Below are 21,454 nucleotides of genomic sequence, written 5' to 3'. Positions count from 1 at the left end.
ATTAGAAAACTGATTTCTTAATAATAAACATATTTCAGGTAAACATAAACTTTCTAAATCTACATATATTTCAATGCAAATATTAAAATTAAACCCTAAGTTACTCTTCCTTTATATAAAGGAGAAACTTCAAATCTGTACTCTGAGAAGATATGGAGGGCAAGCAATACCTTAAGAGCAACCATTACTATTTCTTCCCTATCTGTGAGTGATCTAACATTTTACATGGACCAATTACAAAAAGAAATATTAGACTCCATTGAATTTAAGCACAAGATGCAGTTAAAATTTCCCCAAGGGTTCTAAATATTTGATGATTAAGACTGTGAATAAATAATATAATTAAATATTAGCTAAAAGGCAGATTCCAAAATTAACTGAAGTATGAAAAGAAATTGGTAGAAATACCCAACAGCCAATAAATATAAATTTCACTATTGGATATGCTCCAAGCTTCCTTTTGTATATCAGATCTGCTCCTTTTGTGTCCACGGTCTTCTTGTGCTGGACTCCAAGATAGTAAACTGCTTAACATTATCAGGGCCTTGGTCATGGGAAGGATTTATTTTGGAAACAAAAATAATTTTCTTCTTTACCAAAGATTGAGCTTGTCTTTTTTGCTCTTGCTTCTTTCAACCAGTTATCAACTTCCTCATGTAAGAAAAGTTACTGGGCAAGAGCTATGTTGGCTGTCCCAATACTATAATGACTGGTAAATAAAGGAGCACCCATTTAACCCTTTTCTCATTTGGTCTCATCCAAAGAATAAGCCAAAAGAATCAACGTCACACACAAAGGGCTCATGACCAAGGTACAACTCTACAAATGGCCGTGGCTTATTTCTTCATTCATGCCCCCAAATAAGCTGTTATTGAATCAAGAATCCCTTCTCACCTATGAGAGGCCTCTAAAGAGATACTTCTGACTAGTTCAAGGTAGAACATAGATACTTCAGGAGAGTGGACCAAAAAAGAGGAAGATGTAGAATACAAGAAAGAGTGAACAAAGAAAATCTAATACAATATATAGTTCACTTGAACAGTCATTGGTGTAAATTCCTTATTCTTTTTGACAGGCTCTTTATTTTTACTATTTAGAAATTAAGATATTTTCAGTCTTTTGCTTTCCTTTTCCACATTGACTCTAATGTTCTGTAGTTTTCTAGAGTTCTGAACCAGGGACACCAAACTCTCCCTAAAATCACTAGTCCCATGATCTCTGCCAACATTTTGAAGCTCATCAAACAAAGTCAATGTCTGTTTGAGTTTGGCCTGAACAATTTTTTGCTCTTCTAATTCTGCAAGAAGGGCCTGCTTAGTACATACTTCAGCTTTATACTTCTCCTGTAACTGGTCAATTTCTTTCTGGAGATGCTGAAATTCTTCCTCGCTATAAGGATGTATCTCCTTACATTTATCTTCAGGAAGCAAGATGTTTGGGGGAATACGCAAAATCAACTGCAAAAACAGCTGCTCCATTTTGCCAAAAAGGTTATCAAAATGTCCTTTCATGAAGCTAAGAAACTTCTCTGTGCATTTGCGAATCTGGACTGGGCTGATCTCACAGTCTGGGATGCCTTCCAGCTTCTTCAGAATAACCTGTTCAACAGCCTGCATCACTTCAAATAGGTAGTCTTGAAATGCAATGTAGATCCTAAGCATGCACGTTTGTGGTGTGAAGCCAAAGAACTGGGTCTCATAGGTCATTGGATCAACAGACATCTTGGCTTATTTTGCTATGTTATTTTCTATTGTGAAAAATCTGCAAATGTAAAAAGAAAAAAATTTCATTTGGATAAAAAAAATCTGAGGAAAGTAACAAATCACATCACAAACAAACAAGGGAGCAAATAAAAAATAAGTCTGTGTTCCTTGATAACTGATACCACATCCAGCCTTACTGTCCACAACAGGATACAAATCCTTACCTCTCTGAGGCTCTATACCCTCCCTATCTCCCTCCCCATTGTTCAATTCCCTCACCTCTGAGACTTTGGCATATAGCTCAATCTTCTGAATTTTTTTTATCATCCTAGACAACTTTGAAGTCTAGACAGATGACCTAACCAATGCCCTAGAGACTCTCAGTTTCTTGAGCTTCCATGAGCTATATCTCCATCTTTTAGCCACCTGGCTCTTGATAATTGTAATTACTCTTCCAAACTGCTCCTACTTTTGGACAATCTCCTATGCTATTCTTCCAACAACTCTCATTTGCATACTCACATTATATCTTAATCTTCAAGATTTATAGCCCTCCAACCCTCTCTTTCTTAATCTCATTCTCTCCCATTTCATTTCTTTCCCCATTGATTTTAGGTCCCATGATTTATCACTTTGACCACTCCCTAACCAATGTTCTCAGTTCTCTTGTCTTTCAACCTAGCCATCTGAAAAAAAATCCCAGCTAGAAATGAGCAAGCCTCTTGTCAGCTTTAGACTCTGAAATGTTTTTTCAAGGGTCTAGGAGTCATTCCTTTTAAAGGTAAACATCTCCCTGTCATTGTGTGAATTTATCCTAGGCATCTTTTTCTGAGATACTTGTCATAAAAATAGAAGAAGTTTTATTGTTCCTATATTTAATCTTAGCCAAAAGAGGCTGAGAAGCAACAGAAATTTTATTATTCTTTCAGATAAAGACAATTAGTGAAAACAAACTGCTATTTCAAATACCAGGTGAATTTAGGATGGACTTTATTAAGAATTTGCAGCAAATGGTGCAGTCAAATCTTCTTATGGGAAGATAAGGTGCCATTAATCTTAAGAATTTATATATGTAATGGCTAAAAATAGAGTGATTATAACTGCTCGGCTATATAAATAGGGTAGAATTTCTTTCTGGTTTTGTAACCTCATTCACAGATTACCTATAACACATTGTAATCTGGATATGCTTATTCAATAATAAAGCTGCTCTCTTTTCTGTCTTGTGGAGAGGATTCTCTAAGTTGGCAGGATTTTTATTTCCTCAACACTTCCCTATGCCTCCAGGATCAAGTTCAAACTCTTTTCAACATGGCTTATGAGGGCTTTAATCACCTGACCCTTACTTACCACACTATGTCTTTCTTTTTAAGTATTTACATGTACATAATTGAGTTGATAATCTTTCCTATTTCACAGCATTCTATTTTTGGTCCATGCTAGGTTCTCCCTTATTTTATTCTTCTACCTTTCATCTCTCTTCTTTAGTAGTAACCTAATCTAGCGTTTTTAATGTATGCCTTTTCAATTCATCTTTAACATTTGTTAGATATATATTGTTTAAAAATATAGTTTTGTTTATGTATGTTTACATTTTTCTTTATGTTGGTGATAACTTCATGTTATACTCAAGTTTACTTCATTGGTTCTAACTGAGGTATCCCATCAATTTTAGAACTTGCATATCCCACACTTAAGGTGTCCATCCTCCTTTTGACAGACACCTAGTTTGCTTCCCGTATCTTGCTACCAAAAACGTTATAATGACTATCCTCCTATATCATGTCTTCTTAGGGACCTTCAGGGAATTTACACTGGGAAGTAATTACTCGGTCCTAGAGTTTACTCATCATAATTTCAGTAAATACTGCCAAAATATTCTCCTGAACATGTAGGCTGGTTTACACTCCTACTTGCAGTATATGGGAATTTCTTTCTCACATCTTTGCCAACACTTGATACTATTCAACATTCTAATTTTTGCCAATTTTGTAGGTGTAAAATTGTCTTACATGGTTATTCTTTGAAAACCAAAACCATCTAGCACCACGCAGGTTGGACACAGAAGTGAAACTACCCTACATTCCCTCCCACACACACCACCTAATGTTTACATTAGCATGACTTTACTATTCTGGGAGACTATTTTCACTGTTCAAATGGCTTAATTGCTCATTACACACTCCCTAAAAGATGGATCAACTCTTCAGTGGAAAGCATCAACAATATGCAACCTAAGATTCTCTGAAATCCTTGCCTCATTTTTCCATCAATCCTGTACTGTTGTATCATAGGCTGTACCCAATTCTAATTAAGCCTCCACTCTGAAAGACCCACTTTAAACTTCCAATCCTCAAAAAATTCTGATCTTGCCTTTCTTCCCTATGAGACTGCCAAAGCTCTGTTGAGGTGATGTTCTCCCTTACTACAATAAGCAATAAACCAGCATTGTTTTAGCAACAGTTTGCTGATATGTGATATTTGGGAGAAATTTTTCCTGTGAACGACCAACTTATATGCTTTTTAAAAACCACTCTCTCCAGCCTTTTACTTGGGTCCTTCTTTATATACCACCACATATGATGGTCACTCCCTTGTTCCAAAAATTTTTAGAGCTTCCTTATAACCCACTGAATAAAGTATGATGTTCTTAACTTCTCCTGCTATGATTTGGCTACTCTGCTCCAACCAAAGCAAGCTATTTTCTTTCCTTCACGGAGGGATGCCCTGGCCAAGTATCTTTCAAGAGCCAGTTCAAACACACTTCTCTGCTAAATTCTCTCCTTTCAGTTCCCCTCAGGACCTCTTTTCGCGCACCGACTGATCAAGTTCTACAGCCTCGTCTTCTCTGCTAGATTAATAAGTTTCTGAGGGCAGGATGAGTACGGCCTACTGAGTATTTGCAGATTTAACGCGCAGGTGCCCAGGCACGTCGACGAGTTTAGTTTCCTAAGAGCTTGCGACCACCCCAGGCAGAACGCAGAAGCCGCAGAGCAGAAACGGCTTCCGGCCGCCTCGTGGCTCCCGTCGGGCCCTGCGGCCCCGCTGCATGCTGGGACCTGCACGACCGAGCCTGCGGCCAGGCCGGAGAGACTGACCCAACAGGCCACTGCGGCGCCCCCGCGATGATGCCAATCCAGTCCCAACCGTTCCCGCTCCTCCTCAGAGAAAATGCAGCCCCGTGGCACTTACCTTAGAGACCATGAGGGTGATGAATTCCACCGCACACCAGCTTAACGCCACCTCCTTTAAACCACTGCTAGCTGCCAGAGATGGGCGGTACCGCTGGCTCCCCCAAATTCCGACTGATAAGTGCCTCCGCGAACGAAAGCCAACGCGGGATGCTATAGCGCTCCTGATTGGCTGGCTGGAGGGCCGGGAAGGGGTACCCCGACTGGTGACGGGAAGGGGCCAGGCGGGAAAGCTAGCTGTGGCCAGCGGGGATTGGCGGAAGGAACCGGTACTTTCTTCTCCCGCGACGCTGCTGGGTGGAGACCCAAGGCTGAGGCGGCGACGCAACTCGTGATTGGCGCGTGTGACTTTCTTAGGGCTCTGGCGATTGGTGGCTGGTCGATTGCGCGACGCTGACTGGACAGCAGCGGGTTAGGCTAAAAGGGGAGGCTCTTCGGGCCCGCCCCACTGCCTGGGCCTACTGGCGGAAGGGGAAGGGGGGGCAGGTGGCGGTGGGGAAGATGGCGTACCAGAGCCTCCGGCTGGAGTATCTGCAGATCCCACCGGTCAGCCGCGCCTACACCACCGCCTGCGTCCTCACCACCGCCGCTGTGGTGAGCAGCTGCAGAGCCACCTTCTCATTATCTAGGCTGGATATGAGTGGGTCTTCAGGAAATTGGGGTGTGGGCCTCCGGGAGGCCCAGAGGGGCTGGTCCCAGGGGTGGGTGGATGCGTACAGGCTTACTCTGGGGGTCAAGGTAGCGCAGAGAATGCTTATCCAGTGACCAGAAAAGGGAGTGCTGCTTTCTGAGGAGTCAGGTCAGTTTCTAAGAAATGAAGGCCGGACCTATAGCGGGTCTGGGCTGCGGGAGCCGCCCACCTGAGAAACGTGTCCGAGACCTCTGACAATGCCAGGTTTTACTGTGGTAACTAGTAGGAGGAAGGTCCGTTTAGTGAAGAAACTTAAGTATTGAGGAAAGCAAGCTGGAAATTGTCGAAAGGGAAACGGCTTAAGATAAAGAGGGAATGTAAATAATAAGGGGCTGGCTAGGGGCACCCAGTCCTAAGAGTAGCAGGGTCTCAATTCTCTGATATTTCAAGTGAGTTGTGTTGTTTCACAAGGCTGTTTTAGGTGGTGTCCATGTAATGGGCAGATTTCGTAGCAGCTGTTCTTATTTGTCCTGTGTCTAAAATACCACCTGTTTGTCTCCCATGCCTTCATGTCGGCCTCAACTATTGCAACATAAAACAAACTTATTTTGTGTTAGATATTGAGGGTACAACGAATTGTACCAATTCTTGAGAATTCTTTACCAGCCTCTTCCAGTGGCCTAAAAAGGCTTAAAGGAAATCAGACGTAAGTGACTGAGAGTTGGGAATTGCTAGACCTACTAATAATCCTTTGTTGTAAATGTTGAAATTTTGTTTCTTGATTGATTTGCTTTAAGAAGCTCTTTTTCTATTTCAGCAGTTGGAATTGATCACACCTTTTCAGTTGTACTTCAATCCTGAATTAATCTTTAAACACTTTCAAGTAAGTGGTCCATCACAGTCATGGTTAATGCTTCCATTTCTTATTTTTCTTACTGGTTTAGTAGCAAATCTTGCCATATACTGTTCCAAGAAAGAATTCAATGGGGACCTTTGATTATAAGTCTTATTGTTAGGGTGTAAAGCAGTGATTCTGCAGCCTGGTTGGGCTTCAGAATCACTTAGGGAACTTTTAAGAGATTCTCAAGCTCCTCTTCATGTACCAAATCAGAATCCACAGGGGTAGAAATGAAGAATCTGTGCTGTATTTTTAAAGTTCGTTGCGTGGTTTTGATGTGTCCAGGTCCTTTATTAGGGTATCATTGGTCTAGAGTACAATGTTGTAGTCTAAGAGGAGACTGACCAGATAGCTGCGTAGGGAGGAGACAGTCTCACATGATGGCCTAATTTTGTCCATTTACCACCTGGGTGCACCCACCACCTTGGTGTTATCACTGTGGTCCAGTTCAGAAACTCAGTTTCATTAGTGCTTTTAAGTTGATCCAGCTTCCAGGGATCAGATCTTACTAACAAAACTCTAAGAGATCAACATCTAAAACAACATGCTGGTTTATTAGATTACAATGAGAGATGGTCCTTTCCAGTGAAAAATAGTCCTTTCCAGTGATAAAAATGCTAAAAGAAAGATGTATTTTGCTGTTCCAGCACGATTATACAGGCTATAGTTGGAGTGGAGGGAGGGACCCAAAAGCCAATTAACTCTGCTTCTACACATGCTGTTCCCTCTGTCTCAAATGTGTTTCATTCACTTTATGCCCATTGAACTCTAGCCTGCCTTTCAAAACGCAGCTTTTTGTGTAGCCTTCTCATATTCATCCTCCTTTGTTTTAGAGCATCTCTCACCCTTATTTGCACTTATTTACATGCTTGTCTCCTCATTAGGATAAGGACTTTAAAATCTGAGATACGGTTATTATGAAGAACTGAATTGTTTTAACTTTAGTAGTTACCAGTTCTCAAGAATTTAATGCATAAAGCAGTCCTGTCATCCCTGTCACTGTCTTCTTTCAGTTGTCACATGGCCTTTGCTGGGAGCTGTAGCTCTGTCCAAGCCTTGCTTTCCACTGGCTTGCTTGGTTTACCTTTGCCTGGGGTTAAACTCTTGATGACGTTGTGCATCCGGATTTGGCGTTAGGGGTTCTAGATTAAAGATCAGAGTCTCCATCTACAAGCTACGGGGCCTTGGGCAAGCCATTTTAAAGTTATTTAATTCTTTCAGTTTCCTTATCTGTGAAATGAGGTAGTACCAGCCTGCTTGTCTCACAGGATTTTTTTGATCACAGGAGATAGTAGACTATGTTAAAATACTTTAAAATGTTAAGTACTCTACCATTGTGAGTAGTTTTTGTGGGTGTGGATGGATCAGGTAGGGAAGGGTGTATCAGAGTTTCCAACAAGAAAATAAGTGTCCTTGTATCTCCCGATTAGACTCTAATTATTAGAGCATTAGCTGTTGTAGGGAGTTGGCCCTTTGTGCAGACTAGAACTTGAGTATTTGCATGAGAATTTTCTTTCCTCTGGATATTTTTGACTGCCTAATGTAGAACCACTTCTTGGCAATTTATATTTATGTCCCTGAAGTTTTTCTCTGGTATCTCAAGACTACTCATTATATTGTGATACTCTATATATGAAAGTGCTGTTTTCTGGAAATTAAACTAGTCTTTCCATCAGACTTTTTCTATAATTTACCTCACTGTCTGATGTGGGCTTTTTAAAAAACAATGACAATTTCAAATTTTCTGTCCTATTTTTATAAATTTCATGGTCCAAATGATATCTTTCAGACTTCCAACTAAAAGCAGCACAGAAATCCAGTATCAGATTGTGTGCCCCAGGTTTTGGTTCAGAACAAAATATCTCTGTGTCCAAGGTCTTTCAACCATCATAGTCTCTTTTGTCTTAATATTGAAATGTTTCCTAGTAATATGTTTTACTTAATCCATCTTTCTCTGAAATTTTTTTTAACAGATATGGAGGTTAATCACCAATTTCTTATTTTTCGGGCCAGTTGGATTCAATTTTTTATTTAACATGATTTTTCTGTATCCTTTATTAAGTGGGGTTAGCATCAAAACTTTAGATTTATTAAAGAAGTACAATATTAAGTTGAAACTATTAATCCTGGTATTTATTTTTGGTACCATGTTAGCTGCAACTTTTGGGTCAGTGGTACGTAGAGTAGTTAGATAGTAATGTTTCGAAAGTGTTTGTAGGACCCTGTTTGTTCAGAGGGGAGGTTTTAACTGTAAGAAGATATCATTTCTGCCCTTAAGTTGCTTACAAATCTGACCAAGGGAGGGGAGAAGTGATTTCATTGAGGCATCCTTCCAAAATAACATCAGCAGGTACAAAGTGGTAAAACAGCCTGAATACAGTGATAATTCAATTAATAGGTTTTTGGCATGGGTTTGGGAGTGGGTTCATGAGATGAAGAACTTGAGATCTCCTTGGATCTTGATGCTGGTTCTACTGGCTGAAAAGACAGTGCTATGTCTGCCAGGCTTGCTGTATTCTGGTTTGTTGAAAGAGAGGAAGAGCCATGCTCTGGCCAACTGAGCAGAGTACTCCTCCACCCCCACCCTCTGGATTAAGAGGAGAGTTATAGTTCAGCTCATCTGCAGTGGACAGAGGGCCTTGTAGTCATGACAGGATTCCTGTGTCTCCTATATAATATATCATTCTGGTAAGTTTCTACTAAAGTTTTTTTTAATCCATCTTTATTGACAGGGGTATTAAAGTTAGGTCATGGAGAAACAAAGATGGTACATATTAAGCTTTGGCTGAGCGTGGAAAAGACAATATAAATTTGAAAAGGTTTAGTAGGTGTTTAGAAGCATTTTTATGCAGCATCAGGATTCATTCCCCAGCAAGGGACAGTCTGTAACATATGGTACTGATTTTGACCTTGCCTAAAATGCCTGGTAAAAGTAGAGTAATCACATTACCACTCAAACATTCTCTAGAAAGGAAGGCTTGACTTCTTAATAATGTGGAGTCCAAGTGGGCTTAAAGTGATAACATTAGATTTTACTTTGTTCATATTTGTGTGCTTAACATTTTCTTAACTTGGAACTTAAGATATCGTTACTGTCGAATGCTAGAAGAAGGCTCTTTCCGAGGTCGGACAGCAGACTTTGTATTTATGTTCCTTTTTGGTGGATTCTTAATGACTGTATCCTTCAATAAATAGAACAAATACAGTAAAATGTTAAAAGGACACCCTGTCTCTTCCTAAAGCTTTTCCTCTGTCTCCCATGACTCACTAGATATTCTGAACAAACAGATAAAAAGTAGACCTCCAGATTTTAGCTTCAGGGCACTACCATTTATTTTACAGCACACTTTCTGTGACAGCTTTTCAAGCCTAGAGGTTGGACAGGATGCTTTTCTACACTGAGCAGGTCAGAGGAACTTTTAACCCAGGTGGGTTACTATTAAGCATCTCAGTTATATCATTATTAATGAGTGTATTTCACTTTTAAACTAAGTTAGTAAGACATTTATTTGGTCACTATCAAGACTAATAAATTATTTTTAAAAAATAATTTTGATCTATACAGCAGACTAGGAGGTAATACTGTCAGAGAGATAGTCTTGTTCCAGCTGGCTTTATTCACCTCTGTAAAGGTGCTAATGGTGAATGAGCTTTAATGTAATTATTGACCATGGAATTAAAGAAAAACATTTTCCAAAGAGGCAAGAACTTCACTAAAGCAGAATATGAGTTAGAAGTAACTGTAATCCAGATAATTTAGCCTCAGTAAGTTTTTGCCTGATTGCTCTAGGTAATTATTTTTTAGGTTTTTTTCTGTCTATTCTAAAGATGTAACTTACTGACTTTTCCAATTCAAACTTTTGTTAGAACACAATCTTTAGTTCTATTGCTAAGTTTTCCCTATTATGCTTTTAATGTTGATATTTTCCTTAATGTCATCTGCTAGCTTTTCGGTTTGTTTGTGAGCTTGGTTTTCTTGGGCCAGGCCTTTACGATAATGCTCGTCTACGTGTGGAGCCGAAGGAACCCATATGTCCGCATGAACTTCTTCGGCCTTCTCAACTTCCAGGCCCCCTTTCTGCCCTGGGTGCTCATGGGGTTTTCCTTATTGTTGGGGAACTCAATCATTGTGGACCTCTTGGGTAAGAGCCTTATCACTACTTTTCCTATTATTTTACCTATAAATTTATTTTGTCACTGTTTTTCACGTTTATTCTGTCTGGCCTTCATATGTACCTATTATAGGATTGTATTTTAGTAACACTCAAAGACTAAATATTCACTAATATCTAATAATTATACTGACATTTATCCTAAATATAAGTAATTTATGTTGGTAGGTTCACCTGCAATAGAAATCTTAATCCTCTCCTTCATCCTTTCTTTCTGGGTGACTCTAGGGATTGCAGTTGGACACATATATTTTTTCTTGGAAGATGTGTTTCCTAATCAGCCTGGTGGAATAAGAATTCTGAAAACACCATCTATTTTGTGAGTATTTAACACCAGGTCATGTGTTCCTTGCAGACAAACCAGAACAGGGTCCATGATCTGTGTTTTCTTGGGGCTCCCACAGCTCCTCGTATGCACAGTTCAGATCAGTAAATATTTGCAGATTGAGCAATCTGGCTGCAGTTGAGGAGCACTGGGATTGGATAGGAGCAGACAGTGCTGGAGTTGTGGCAAGAGTGAGGTTAACAGGCTCAGGATGTCATGGGAGTGACTTGGTAAATCATCCCAGATGACTGCTAGAACTTCCTGTCCCAGAAGAGGCCTGCTGGTATTATAAAAACTGTTGTCCAAGTTTGGAGAGGTTGGGTGGCAAAATGGGCAAAACTGATGAAAATTTCTAACCGTGGAATTTATGGCCTGCCAAAGAGGTGGTTGAGATAAGCAGTGAAGTAGAGTAGAAATAGCTTTGGACTGGAAACCAGGTGTAGCTGTTCCACTGACCAGTCATATGATTTTAAATAAGTCCTTTCTTATTTAAAGGACACTTGAGGAATAAAATGTTTTTGTTATAAAATGTATGTTGTAGAATAGTTAAACAAAAAGAAAAAAGTAAAATTATCCATAATCCCACCATTTAAATATAGCAGTTGTTACCATTGTTAACTTTTTGATATGTATTCTTCAATCTTTTACTGTTTGTTTACTTTTCAAAAATACTGAGCCTGGCCAGCGCGGTGGCTCATGCCTATAATCCCAGTACTTTGGAAAGTCAAAACGGAGGGTCACTTGAGGCCAGGAGTTCCAGACCAGCATTGGCAACATAGCGAGACCCCATCTCTACAAAAAATTTAAAAAATTAGCTGAGTGTGGTGGTGTGTACCGGGCCTGTAGTCCAAGCTATAGGAGGCTAAGGCAGAATGATTGCTTGAGGCCGGGACTTTGAGGCTGTAATGCACTATGATTGTGCCTATGGATAGCACTGCACTCCAGCCTGGGCAACATAGTGAGACCCTGTCTCTAAAAAAATAAATAAATAAATAAATAAATAAATAAAAAAAAATAGCTATCTCATAACCTTTTTAAACTTCATAATCATTTTCCATCATATGTGTCTTATAAAATTGTAACAGCTACATGATATTTTATGGTATGAATATAGCATAATTTTACTATGTCAGTTGTCCCTTATTGGTGGACTTGACATTAGTTCTTGCTTTTCCCTTCTATAACTGGAGAGGTGAAAAACCTTGTAGCTAAATCACTGCACATATCCATAATTATTTTTTTTATTTTTTTTTTTTGAGACAGAGTCTCACTTTGTTGCCCAGGCTAGAGTGAGTGCCGTGGCGTCAGCCTAGCTCACAGCAACCTCAAACTCCTGGGCTCAAGCGATCCTCCTGCCTCAGCCTCCCGAGTAGCTGGGAGTACAGGCATGCGCCACTATGCCCGGCTAATTTTTCTATATATATATTTTTAGTTGTCCATATAATTTTTTTCTATTTTTAGTAGAGACGGGGTCTCGCTCTTGCTCAGGCTGGTCTCGAACTCCTGACCTTGAGCGATCCACCCGCCTCGGCCTCCCAGAGTGCTAGGATTACAGGCGTGAGCCACCACGCCCGGCCCATAATTATTTTGAAAGGATAAATTCCTAGAAGTGAAATTGCTATTTTGTTTATTACCAAAACACCTACAAAACAGGTGTTTGGTAATGTTCAAGTTTACATTTCTACTAGCAATGTGTAAGTGTCATCTCTCCATGCCCTCATCAAACAAGGGAGGTATTTTATTTACCCTTTCCTAGTTTGATAGCTATAAGATAGTGTCTCATTGTTTTTTATGATTTTTTTTAAAATTTGAAACTATTTTGGATTTATAGGAAACTACAAATACAGTACAAAGGACTTTTTCCCCTTAGGTATTAGAAAGTAAATTGTGAATCTAATGACCCCTGACCCCTCTTAATGTATATTTTCTATCAACAAGGATATTCTTCTACAGAGTCAAAATCAGGAAGTAAACATTAGTACTCAGCCCCAATTCTAGTTTTGGTAGTTGTCTTTGATAATATTCTTTATAGCAAAAGAATCCAGTTCAGATTCAGGTGTTGTATTTTGTTGTCATGTTTCTTTAGTCTCCTTCAGTTTGGAACACCTGCTCAGTCTTAACTTTCATGACATTGATATTTTTGAGGATCATGGGCCCATTTTTCAGAATGTCTCTTAATATGAGTTTGTCTAATGTTCCCTCATATTTAGGTTCAGCAGACAAGTGACACTGCATTCTTCTAATTGCAGCCTCGTAGCACAGTACTTCTTTTTTTTTTTTTTTTTTTTTTTTTGAGACAGAGTCTCACTCTGTTGCCTGGGCTAGAGTGCCATGGCGTCAGCCTAGTTCACAGCAACCTCAAACTCCTGGGCTCAGGTGATCCTCCTGTTTCAGCCTCCCGAGTAGCTGGGACTACAGGCATGTGCCACCATGCCTGGCTAATTTTTTTTTTTGTATATATTTTAGTTGTTTGGCTAATTTCTTTCTATTTTTAGTAGAGACGGGGTCTTGCTCTTGCTCAGGCTGGTCTCGAACTCCTGAGCTCAAACGATTCACCCGCCTCGGCCTCCCATACAGAGTGCTAGGATTACAGGCGTGAGCCACCGCGCCGGCCAGCACAGTATTTCAATTCGTTATATTTGTCAAAGTAGCGGTAATGACTTTGATTACTTAAGGTGTCTGCCAAGCTTCTCCACTATAAAATTACCCTTTTTTTCTTTTGTAATTAAGTGTTTTGTGGAAAGGTGCTTTGAGGCTATGTAAATATCCTTTTCTTTTTCAAATTTCAATTCGGGGCTAGGGTGGTGGGCTCATGCCTGAAATCCTAGCACTTTGAGAGCCCAAGGCAGGAGAATTTCTTGAGACCAGAAATTTGAGACCAGCCTGAGCAAGGGTGAGACCCCATCTCTACAAAAACAAATAGAAAAATTAGCTGGTCGGTGGTATGCTTCTGTAGTCCCAGCTACTCAAGAGGCTGAGGTAAGAGGATCACTTGAGCCCAGGAGTTTGAAGTTGCAATGAACTGTGATGATGCCACTGCACTCTGGCCTGGGTGACAGAGTGAGACGTTGTCTCAAAAACAAAATTCAGTTCATTTATTTATATTTTTGTGGATTCGTGGTTTCATATTTTACTCATGGATCATAATCCCTTATTATCATTATTTATTTTGATGTTCATATTGTCTCAGATTTAGCCAATGGGAAACCCCTCAAACTGTCTTCTAAGTCCTTTTCAACATGTCCCCATCGTTTTTTGTTTCTAGCAATTTATTGTTTTCTGGCCCATTAAGATAAACCAGCCTCATCTTGTCCTCTCCTTGATTCAGTTCTAGAATCATCTATTTCTTCAAGGAGACTGATTCCTTTTTAGTGGAGAATGGTATTTAGAAGCCAAGATCTGGGTGCTAAATGTATTCATTGCCATTGGAGTAGCGCCATTTCCTGATCCTTTCACTGAACAGAACAATAGAATTATATGTACGAATAATAGTATATATACATCTATATTTTTAGATCTCTGTATTTTTTTAGTGGAACTTCATTTGTCCAAATATTTTTTAAAACATGGATTTATACTGATACTCCCAATTCCAGTACAGCCCCACCTGGTTTATTCAAGTTTTTTTGCTTTATGTATTTTTCCTTCAGTGTTTTATTATGAAAATTTCCATACTTATAGAAAACCAGAAAAAAATTGTACAGCAAATTTCATTTACTTACTACATAAATTCTATAATTATATTTTACTATTCTTACTTTTTGCACACCTATCCCTCCATCAAAATTTATGTACCATTATATGTATACTTAATTTCCTGTGTACTTCATGCATATATCATTAACTAGAGTTTAATATTTATTTATATGCAACAAAATACACAAATCATAGGTGTGTCAAATAATGAGTTTTTACAAATCCACAAACCTGTGTAACTATCAAGACAAAATTACCATCAACCAAAAAGTACCCTAATGTCCCTTCCCTGTCAATCATTACCCCTGTCCCCCAAGAAACAATTGCTATTTTGATTTTGTTCCACCATAGATGAATTTTGCATGTTCTGCAGATTTATAAGTGGAATCATATAGTATAATCAAACTCTTTTGTATAAGGCATCTTTCCTTCATGTTTTTGAAATTTATCTATGTTGTTACATATATCAGAATTTGTTACTTTTTATTGCTGAGTAGTATTCCATTGTGTGAATATACCACCCTTTTTCCATCTGTCCTTTCCACTGACAGTAAAAAACCTGATTCCAGTTATCATTATTATAGGTACTCACTTAATTAGCTCCCATGTGTAACCAGTCTGGCATCACCCGCTTCCCCCACGTGGATGCCTTGTTCTCTCTCACCCTCAGATGCCCCAGGCTAGGCTGCCATCTTATACAGTGCCCTTGTCATGCTCAGGCTGCCATCCTCATTAGGCCACCTTCCTATGTTCATGACCCGATTGGGCTCTTGACTGCCTGTGCCAGGCTACACCCCCTACCCCCATCCTGCTCTGGGCTACTAAGGCTCTCCTCCCCCACATGGACACCTACTTTGTTCTGCCCCATCAAATGTTTGGCAAGTAGAAGGTATCTCGGTTTTTGATATAATTTCCTTTATTGCGAGAGCAAGCAGTTTCGTGTTTCCTGACCACTAGGATTACCTTTTTGAATTACCTGTTCAGCCCTTCCTCGCTTTTCTATTAGTGTGTTTGTTTTTATTGTTAATTTTCAAGAATTTTAAAAGCTCGTTTTGAAATATTTTTTCTGACTCCAGTATAGATTAAAAGTTTCAGATACATTTCTAATTTTATCAACTGTAGGCAATTACAGTTAGAAATATAAGAGCAGATAGAGGATGCTGTTTTAATGGTTTGTTTCCTTAATGAGATTTTGAATTACTATATAATAGTATTTAAAAAGTGTTTTGGATATTTACTACCCCTTCCTATGCTCTGTGGTAATTTTTCTTGGGAAAGCTTGTTAAATTTTTAAAATTTTAATTGGGGTGAAATAACACTTCACATAAATTTGCCCTCTTAACCATTTTTAAATATGCAATTCAGTGGCATTAAGTACGTTCATATTGTTATACTACCATCACCACCATCCATACAACCCTTTTCTTCTTGCAAAACTGAAAGTCTGTTCTCATTAAACGACTCCCCATTGTCCTGACCCCTAGCCCTTGGCAATCACCATTCTATTTTGTCACTATGAACTTGACTACTCTACGTACCTCATATAAGTGGAATCATATAGTTTATGTCCTTTTGTTACAGGCTTATTTCATTTAGCATATGTCCTCAAGGCTAATCCATGTTGTAGCATATGTCTGAATTTCCTCCCTTTTTAAGGTGAATAATAGTCCATTATATATGTATACCGTATTTTGTTTATGCATTCATCTGTTGATGGACACTTGGCTGATACCTTGGTTATGGGGAAACATTCATGATAAATTAAGTGAAAGTCAGGTTACAAAACACAAGTATTGTGATCTAACTTTTGTAAAATTACATATGCTAAAGTTCCAAAAGAATAATTAAAACATCAAGAGTAGTTATCTCTGGGGATTTAGGATATTTTGCTCACCTATATTTCCTTTTTGCTCTACAATTAACATGGATTACTTTTGTAGTAAAAATTAGTAAAGGAGGTAAAAGCTAATGTAAATGTTGATTAATTATGGCTACTTTTAAGACATGATAACTGCTTAATTGGCAGAGAAATGTAATGTTTATCCATTGGTGGAGACCCTGTGGGAGTTGCACTGACCTTGCAGTACTTAGGTCCTAAGATGACTCTGGGACTAAATTATATCTGTCACCTGTCTTTTAGGAAAGCTATTTTTGATACACCAGATGAGGATCCAAATTACAATCCACTACCTGAAGAGCGGCCAGGAGGCTTTGACTGGGGTGAGGGCCAGCGCCTCGGAGGTTAAAGCAGCAGTGCCAATAATGGGATCCCACTGGGAAGGACTCCGTGAAATACCCACTGGGATTCTTTTATCCTTTTTTGCAAAAGTGTGGACACTTTTGATGGCTTGACAGATTTTTAACTCCAGAAGCACTTTATGAAATGGTACACTGACTAATCCAGAAGACATTTCCAGCAGTTCGCCAGTGGTTCCTCACTACACTGGTACTGAAAGTGTAATCTCTTGGAGCCAAAAAACTGGAGAAACAAATATCCTGCCACCTTTAACAAGTACATGAATACTTGAATACGATGGTATAAGGCAGGGCTTTTTCTTCTTCTTTTTTGATAGACGAGGCCATGGTGTAAATGGAAGTTTCAGAGAGGACAAAATAAAACTGAATTCCATCTCTCTCTCACTGTATTAAAGCTTTTGTGTGTGATCTTTTGAATTATAATGTATTCTAGCTCTCCTGCATAGGTCTCAAGCTCATCAGTTTACATGCCTGCCCTTCCTGTGTCTTCACAGCTTTCGACTGAATTTCATTTCAAGATTGGAAATATGTGGCTGTTACACTATAGCTATATACATTTTACTAATTCAAAATGCGAGCTTCAATAGGAAGACAATTTACTTCTGTCATCCAGATTGTTCTCCATCTGGGTTTTGTAGAACTTCAAGTTGGGGTGGCGAGGGGGCGGGTGGTTCTTGCAGCAGCAGGAATTTGGTAATAGGAAAATCAGCTGTAAACAAAAAGCTCATGTGGCATCTTATCTACTTTGCTTACATTTCTCCATTAAGAAATATCCAGGGAAAGACTGGTAATGACCACATTTTTGGAAAACTACAGGAAGATTTTCATTTGACCTGGAAACAAGTTATAATGTTGATTTGGTGCCAGATGAACAGGTATCAGTTGGGCATATGTTCCTCATGGATCTTTGGCTGGTTAACATTTGTCATTTGCTTCATGAAAAGCGAAGAACCTCTTCAGAGCCAGGTACTTGGATTACCTTTCCAATCGGGTAGAAATTAGGGTCCACAGAAATAGGTACTTCCTGCCTGTGGTTCCATAAATATTGCCCGAAATATGCAGTCTATCTTGGTTCTCAGGTTTGTGTTCACAGTGCTTAGGTAACTCAGAGACTCCAGAAAAGTGAAAAGGGCACCTCTAGGACACAGGTGATTTCAATTACCATTCATAAACTGTGTGCAGGCACAGGACCCCTTCTCAAAACTGGATTGTCAGTAGCAGTTCAACCTTGGTTAAGGAGTAGCTTTCTAGAGTGTTGAGATTTTCCTCAGAAAGATCAACATAAGCTTAAACGTGATAAACATCCTAAATGGGAACTTTCAGATTGTTTTTGAGCTGAAATGTATTTTACTGTCTTTAAATGGAATTACATAGAGATGGAATTTAAGTATTTTACATGTTGCTATTTGAATATGTATGTTGTGATTTTATGGAACTTGGGTCAATGGGATTGCTTTTTTTCCTAAACAGTTTAAGAAATCTTTTTAAAATTTAAATGCCAGTCTTAGAGTATATAATCCTTATGGGATTCTTAAGTTTTATCATATCTTGTTTTCTTCAAGAAAGCTTTATCAGTGACTTTTCATTAGAACCTTTTATTTTTTTTAAACTGTTTCTGGGCTAGAATGAGTTTCTCTAGTTTTATTTGTTCTCCCCAAGTTAACTTTTTTCCCCATACAATCTGGTGCTGAGGATTCCTGAGTTAACGTTGAGTTATCCAATTAATGGAATTTTTGTGGTAAAATTTTAATCCTAAAATCTATGAACTGACTGTTCATTTTAGTAGGGAATATCTGTACATATTAATGATTGGGTAGAACAGAAAACATTTTGAATGTGTAGCCTAAAGGCAGTCAGTTACGGGATTTTGGTTTATCTGATTTTATGGCATGTAAATTCCTAGTGTCAGGGTGCCATGCTGTGTCACTACACTGTGTCCTGACAGTGATAATTTCAATCACCTCTTACCAGTTTGGCCAGTCCCACTACCACCATCCCTATCCTTGTGTTGCTTAACAGGATACCTATGCTTGCCTGGACATAAGGAAAAGTCCTTCCCCAATTTACCTCTCAATCTTAATTATTCAAGAACATACTTTCTTTTCGTAATACAAGTCAATTTAAAGCAAGATTTGATATATGAAATTTTGTAACCAACTAACCTTACCTGCACATAACTTGAGGGATCCCTGGATTCTACCAATGATACTGAAAAGCACACCTGATTAAGGCATAGGTTTTTTTGTTATGGAAATACATTCATTTAAAATTAAATGCACATGCAAATTTCATCTCCCTAGGAGACACATTTTATGTACCTTTTGGTGTGTTTTTTTTCACTGTGGATTTCTATTTGTTTCTCTTCCACTTGTTCTTTTTATGTGTCACTCCTGTACATCCTAATATCTTTCATACCTCTTGTGTAGTCTCTCAAAGCAGGGCACCCAGTCCTGGAGCTTGGTAATGAAACCCTCACTCTGTCCCTGGGGCCTCTGAAAATTAGGAAATAGTGGAGCTATTGCCATGTTGGGTAATGGGCTTTCTAGAATTGTTATCATCTATCCTGCCAGTGTTTTTTATGTTATGGCTATGTTTTCCTTTGACAGATGAGTTCCACTTGTATTGTTATGATCCTGCCATTATTTTCTGTGTTCTGCAGGGTGTCCCTAAGGTACTTACACATTTTGTGAGTTTGCATTAAAGCTATTGAACCTCATATGATCAAGTCACTTCTCTGCTCAGAAATCCACAGGGACTTCTTGGTAAGCTCCCATATCAAATGCACACTTTTTGTTTTTCTGAACCTTACTCCCACTTCTATTAATAACCTAACGGGAACCTCAGTTTAAGTCTCTTCAGTCCTTCAAGGCCTGTTTGTTCCTGACTCCTCAAGAAATCTTGACTTTAAGGTCTATTTCATTGTCCGTCTTCTTTGAATCCCTATAAAGCTTCAAGTCTGTATGACATACTCTTACACCAAATTACATATTGTCTTGTACTGTTCCTAGCTGGTACATGTATATTAGTCTTGTCTCCCTCATGAGAATGTAAGCTCCTTAAGGGCAGGGACTATGTCTTAATTTTTGTATCCACCACAGTGCCTGGCACAGTGCTTGGCACATGGGTGCTGAATAAATACTTTGTTTATTGATCAGCAAATTATTATCTGGTATTTTTAATTATAAAGGGATTAATGTGTATGCATGCAAGCTTGTGCCTAGTTGCTAAAGCTTATGTTAGTCTCTGGAAGTGGGATGGACCAAAACAACATGATCAAAGGCCGTGGTTTGGTGGTTAGAGAAGCCAAGGTAACCACCAGCTGGAATGGTCATGGTCAGACTGGATAGTTAAGTCCACAGACCATCCCAGACAAGAATGAAATGTGTCTGATGCTTCACCTTTTAGAAGAAGAGCCAGGATATTCTTTGAATAGTTATTAGCTTTTCAGCCTCTGCATACTGAACCACAAGAGACTTTAATTTTAGAGGCACAGCAGATTTCAGACTGCTAATGGGAGAAATGTGGGCAACCTGGCTTGATGCTTATATAAGATTTAATTTTTCAACTCTTTGGTTCTCTTAGCCTTGAGGCTACAGAACAGTTGGGTCATTAGGCCAGAGATTATGGATGAGTTACCTACAGATAGATTACCTACCTATGTGCTTTGTTTTGCCTGTACCATTTTTTTCCATTGAGCCAATATTTTTTTTTAATTTTTAGAGATAGAGTCTTGCTGTGTTACCCAGGCTGGAGCAGTGGTACGATCATAGTTCACTGCAGCCTTGAACTCCTGGGCTCAAGTGATCCTCCCACCTCCGCCTCCCAAGTACCTGGGACGACAGGCATGCACCACCATGCCTGGCTAATTTTTTTATTTTTTGTACAGATGGGGTCTTGCTATGTCACCTAGGCTGATCTCGAATGCCTGACCTCAAATGATATCCTGCCTCAGCCTCCCAAAGTGGTGGGATTACAGGCATGAGCCACCATGCCCAGCTGAGCCAACATTGATTAATAAAATTGACAGATTTCACATGACAATCTTCATTTTTGGCTTTTCTTGAAAAAACTGGAAGACCTGGCAATAGCAGGCCTGCATGATAGTCTTTGCCCAAAAGTGATTATTGGCTGTATCTAGAGACAGGGCATGTGCTCTATCAGATGATTTCACCCATTTATAAAATTTTTATGTAAATTTTGTAATCATTTGGAATATATGACTCCCACATTAGGTTATTCTGGAAAGCAAACTGGGAAAAAGGGGTGGGATCTGTTTTTTACTTACTCAAGGTCCATAATTTGAGAGTTAACATAACTAAATAACCTTGTAGTTTTGGGTTGCCTTTCTAAGTTAGTATTTAGGGAGGTAGGAAGCAAAAATTTGTCAATTTATTCTTAAACACGTATCTGCTATTGGTTCAACATGCACATTTTCAGTAACCCCTCTTGTCACTACACTGTCAGCAACTAGAGGAAAGTTACCTCTGACCTGGAGGAAAGGGGAAGGAGGATTTTTAACAGGTTCACACAGAGGGTGAATTTCATAGAAATGAATTTAAGATGTCTATCAGGGGTTTAAGCT

The 21,454-nt window shown here is 39.0% G+C and overlaps 2 protein-coding genes across 4 annotated transcripts; one reads left to right on the top strand and one right to left on the bottom strand.

The window, feature by feature from the left end:
* Nucleotides 1–359: 359 nt before the first annotated feature.
* MIS12 (MIS12 kinetochore complex component) lies at nt 360–4,991 on the bottom strand. Of its 2 annotated transcripts, none has more exons than XM_069483426.1 (2): nt 4,896–4,991; nt 360–1,761 (listed from the first exon to the last, which is right to left on the bottom strand). In XM_069483426.1, the coding sequence occupies exon 2, from the start codon at nt 1,719–1,721 to the stop codon at nt 1,101–1,103; it is 621 nt and encodes a 206-aa protein (XP_069339527.1). In that variant the 5' UTR covers nt 1,722–1,761; nt 4,896–4,991; the 3' UTR covers nt 360–1,100. The 2 variants fall into 2 exon arrangements, with proteins under 2 accessions (XP_069339527.1, XP_069339528.1); XM_069483427.1 differs by lacking the exon at nt 4,896–4,991 and adding an exon at nt 4,597–4,687.
* Nucleotides 4,992–5,372: 381 nt separating this feature from the next.
* On the top strand, nt 5,373–19,997 carry DERL2 (derlin 2). Of its 2 annotated transcripts, none has more exons than XM_069483425.1 (7): nt 5,373–5,488; nt 6,346–6,408; nt 8,397–8,470; nt 9,507–9,600; nt 10,370–10,565; nt 10,824–10,914; nt 16,757–19,997. In XM_069483425.1, exons 1-7 carry the CDS (start codon nt 5,396–5,398, stop codon nt 16,860–16,862), a joined length of 717 nt encoding a protein of 238 aa, XP_069339526.1. In that variant the 5' UTR covers nt 5,373–5,395; the 3' UTR covers nt 16,863–19,997. The 2 variants fall into 2 exon arrangements, with proteins under 2 accessions (XP_069339526.1, XP_069339525.1); XM_069483424.1 differs by having other exon boundaries at nt 6,343–6,408.
* The last annotated feature ends 1,457 nt before the right edge of the window (nt 19,998–21,454 follow it).

The sequence above is a fragment of the Eulemur rufifrons genome, chromosome 9 (genome assembly GCF_041146395.1).
Source record: "Eulemur rufifrons isolate Redbay chromosome 9, OSU_ERuf_1, whole genome shotgun sequence".
NCBI lineage: Eukaryota > Metazoa > Chordata > Mammalia > Primates > Lemuridae > Eulemur > Eulemur rufifrons.
This window is presented reverse-complemented; position numbering and strand designations above follow the sequence as displayed.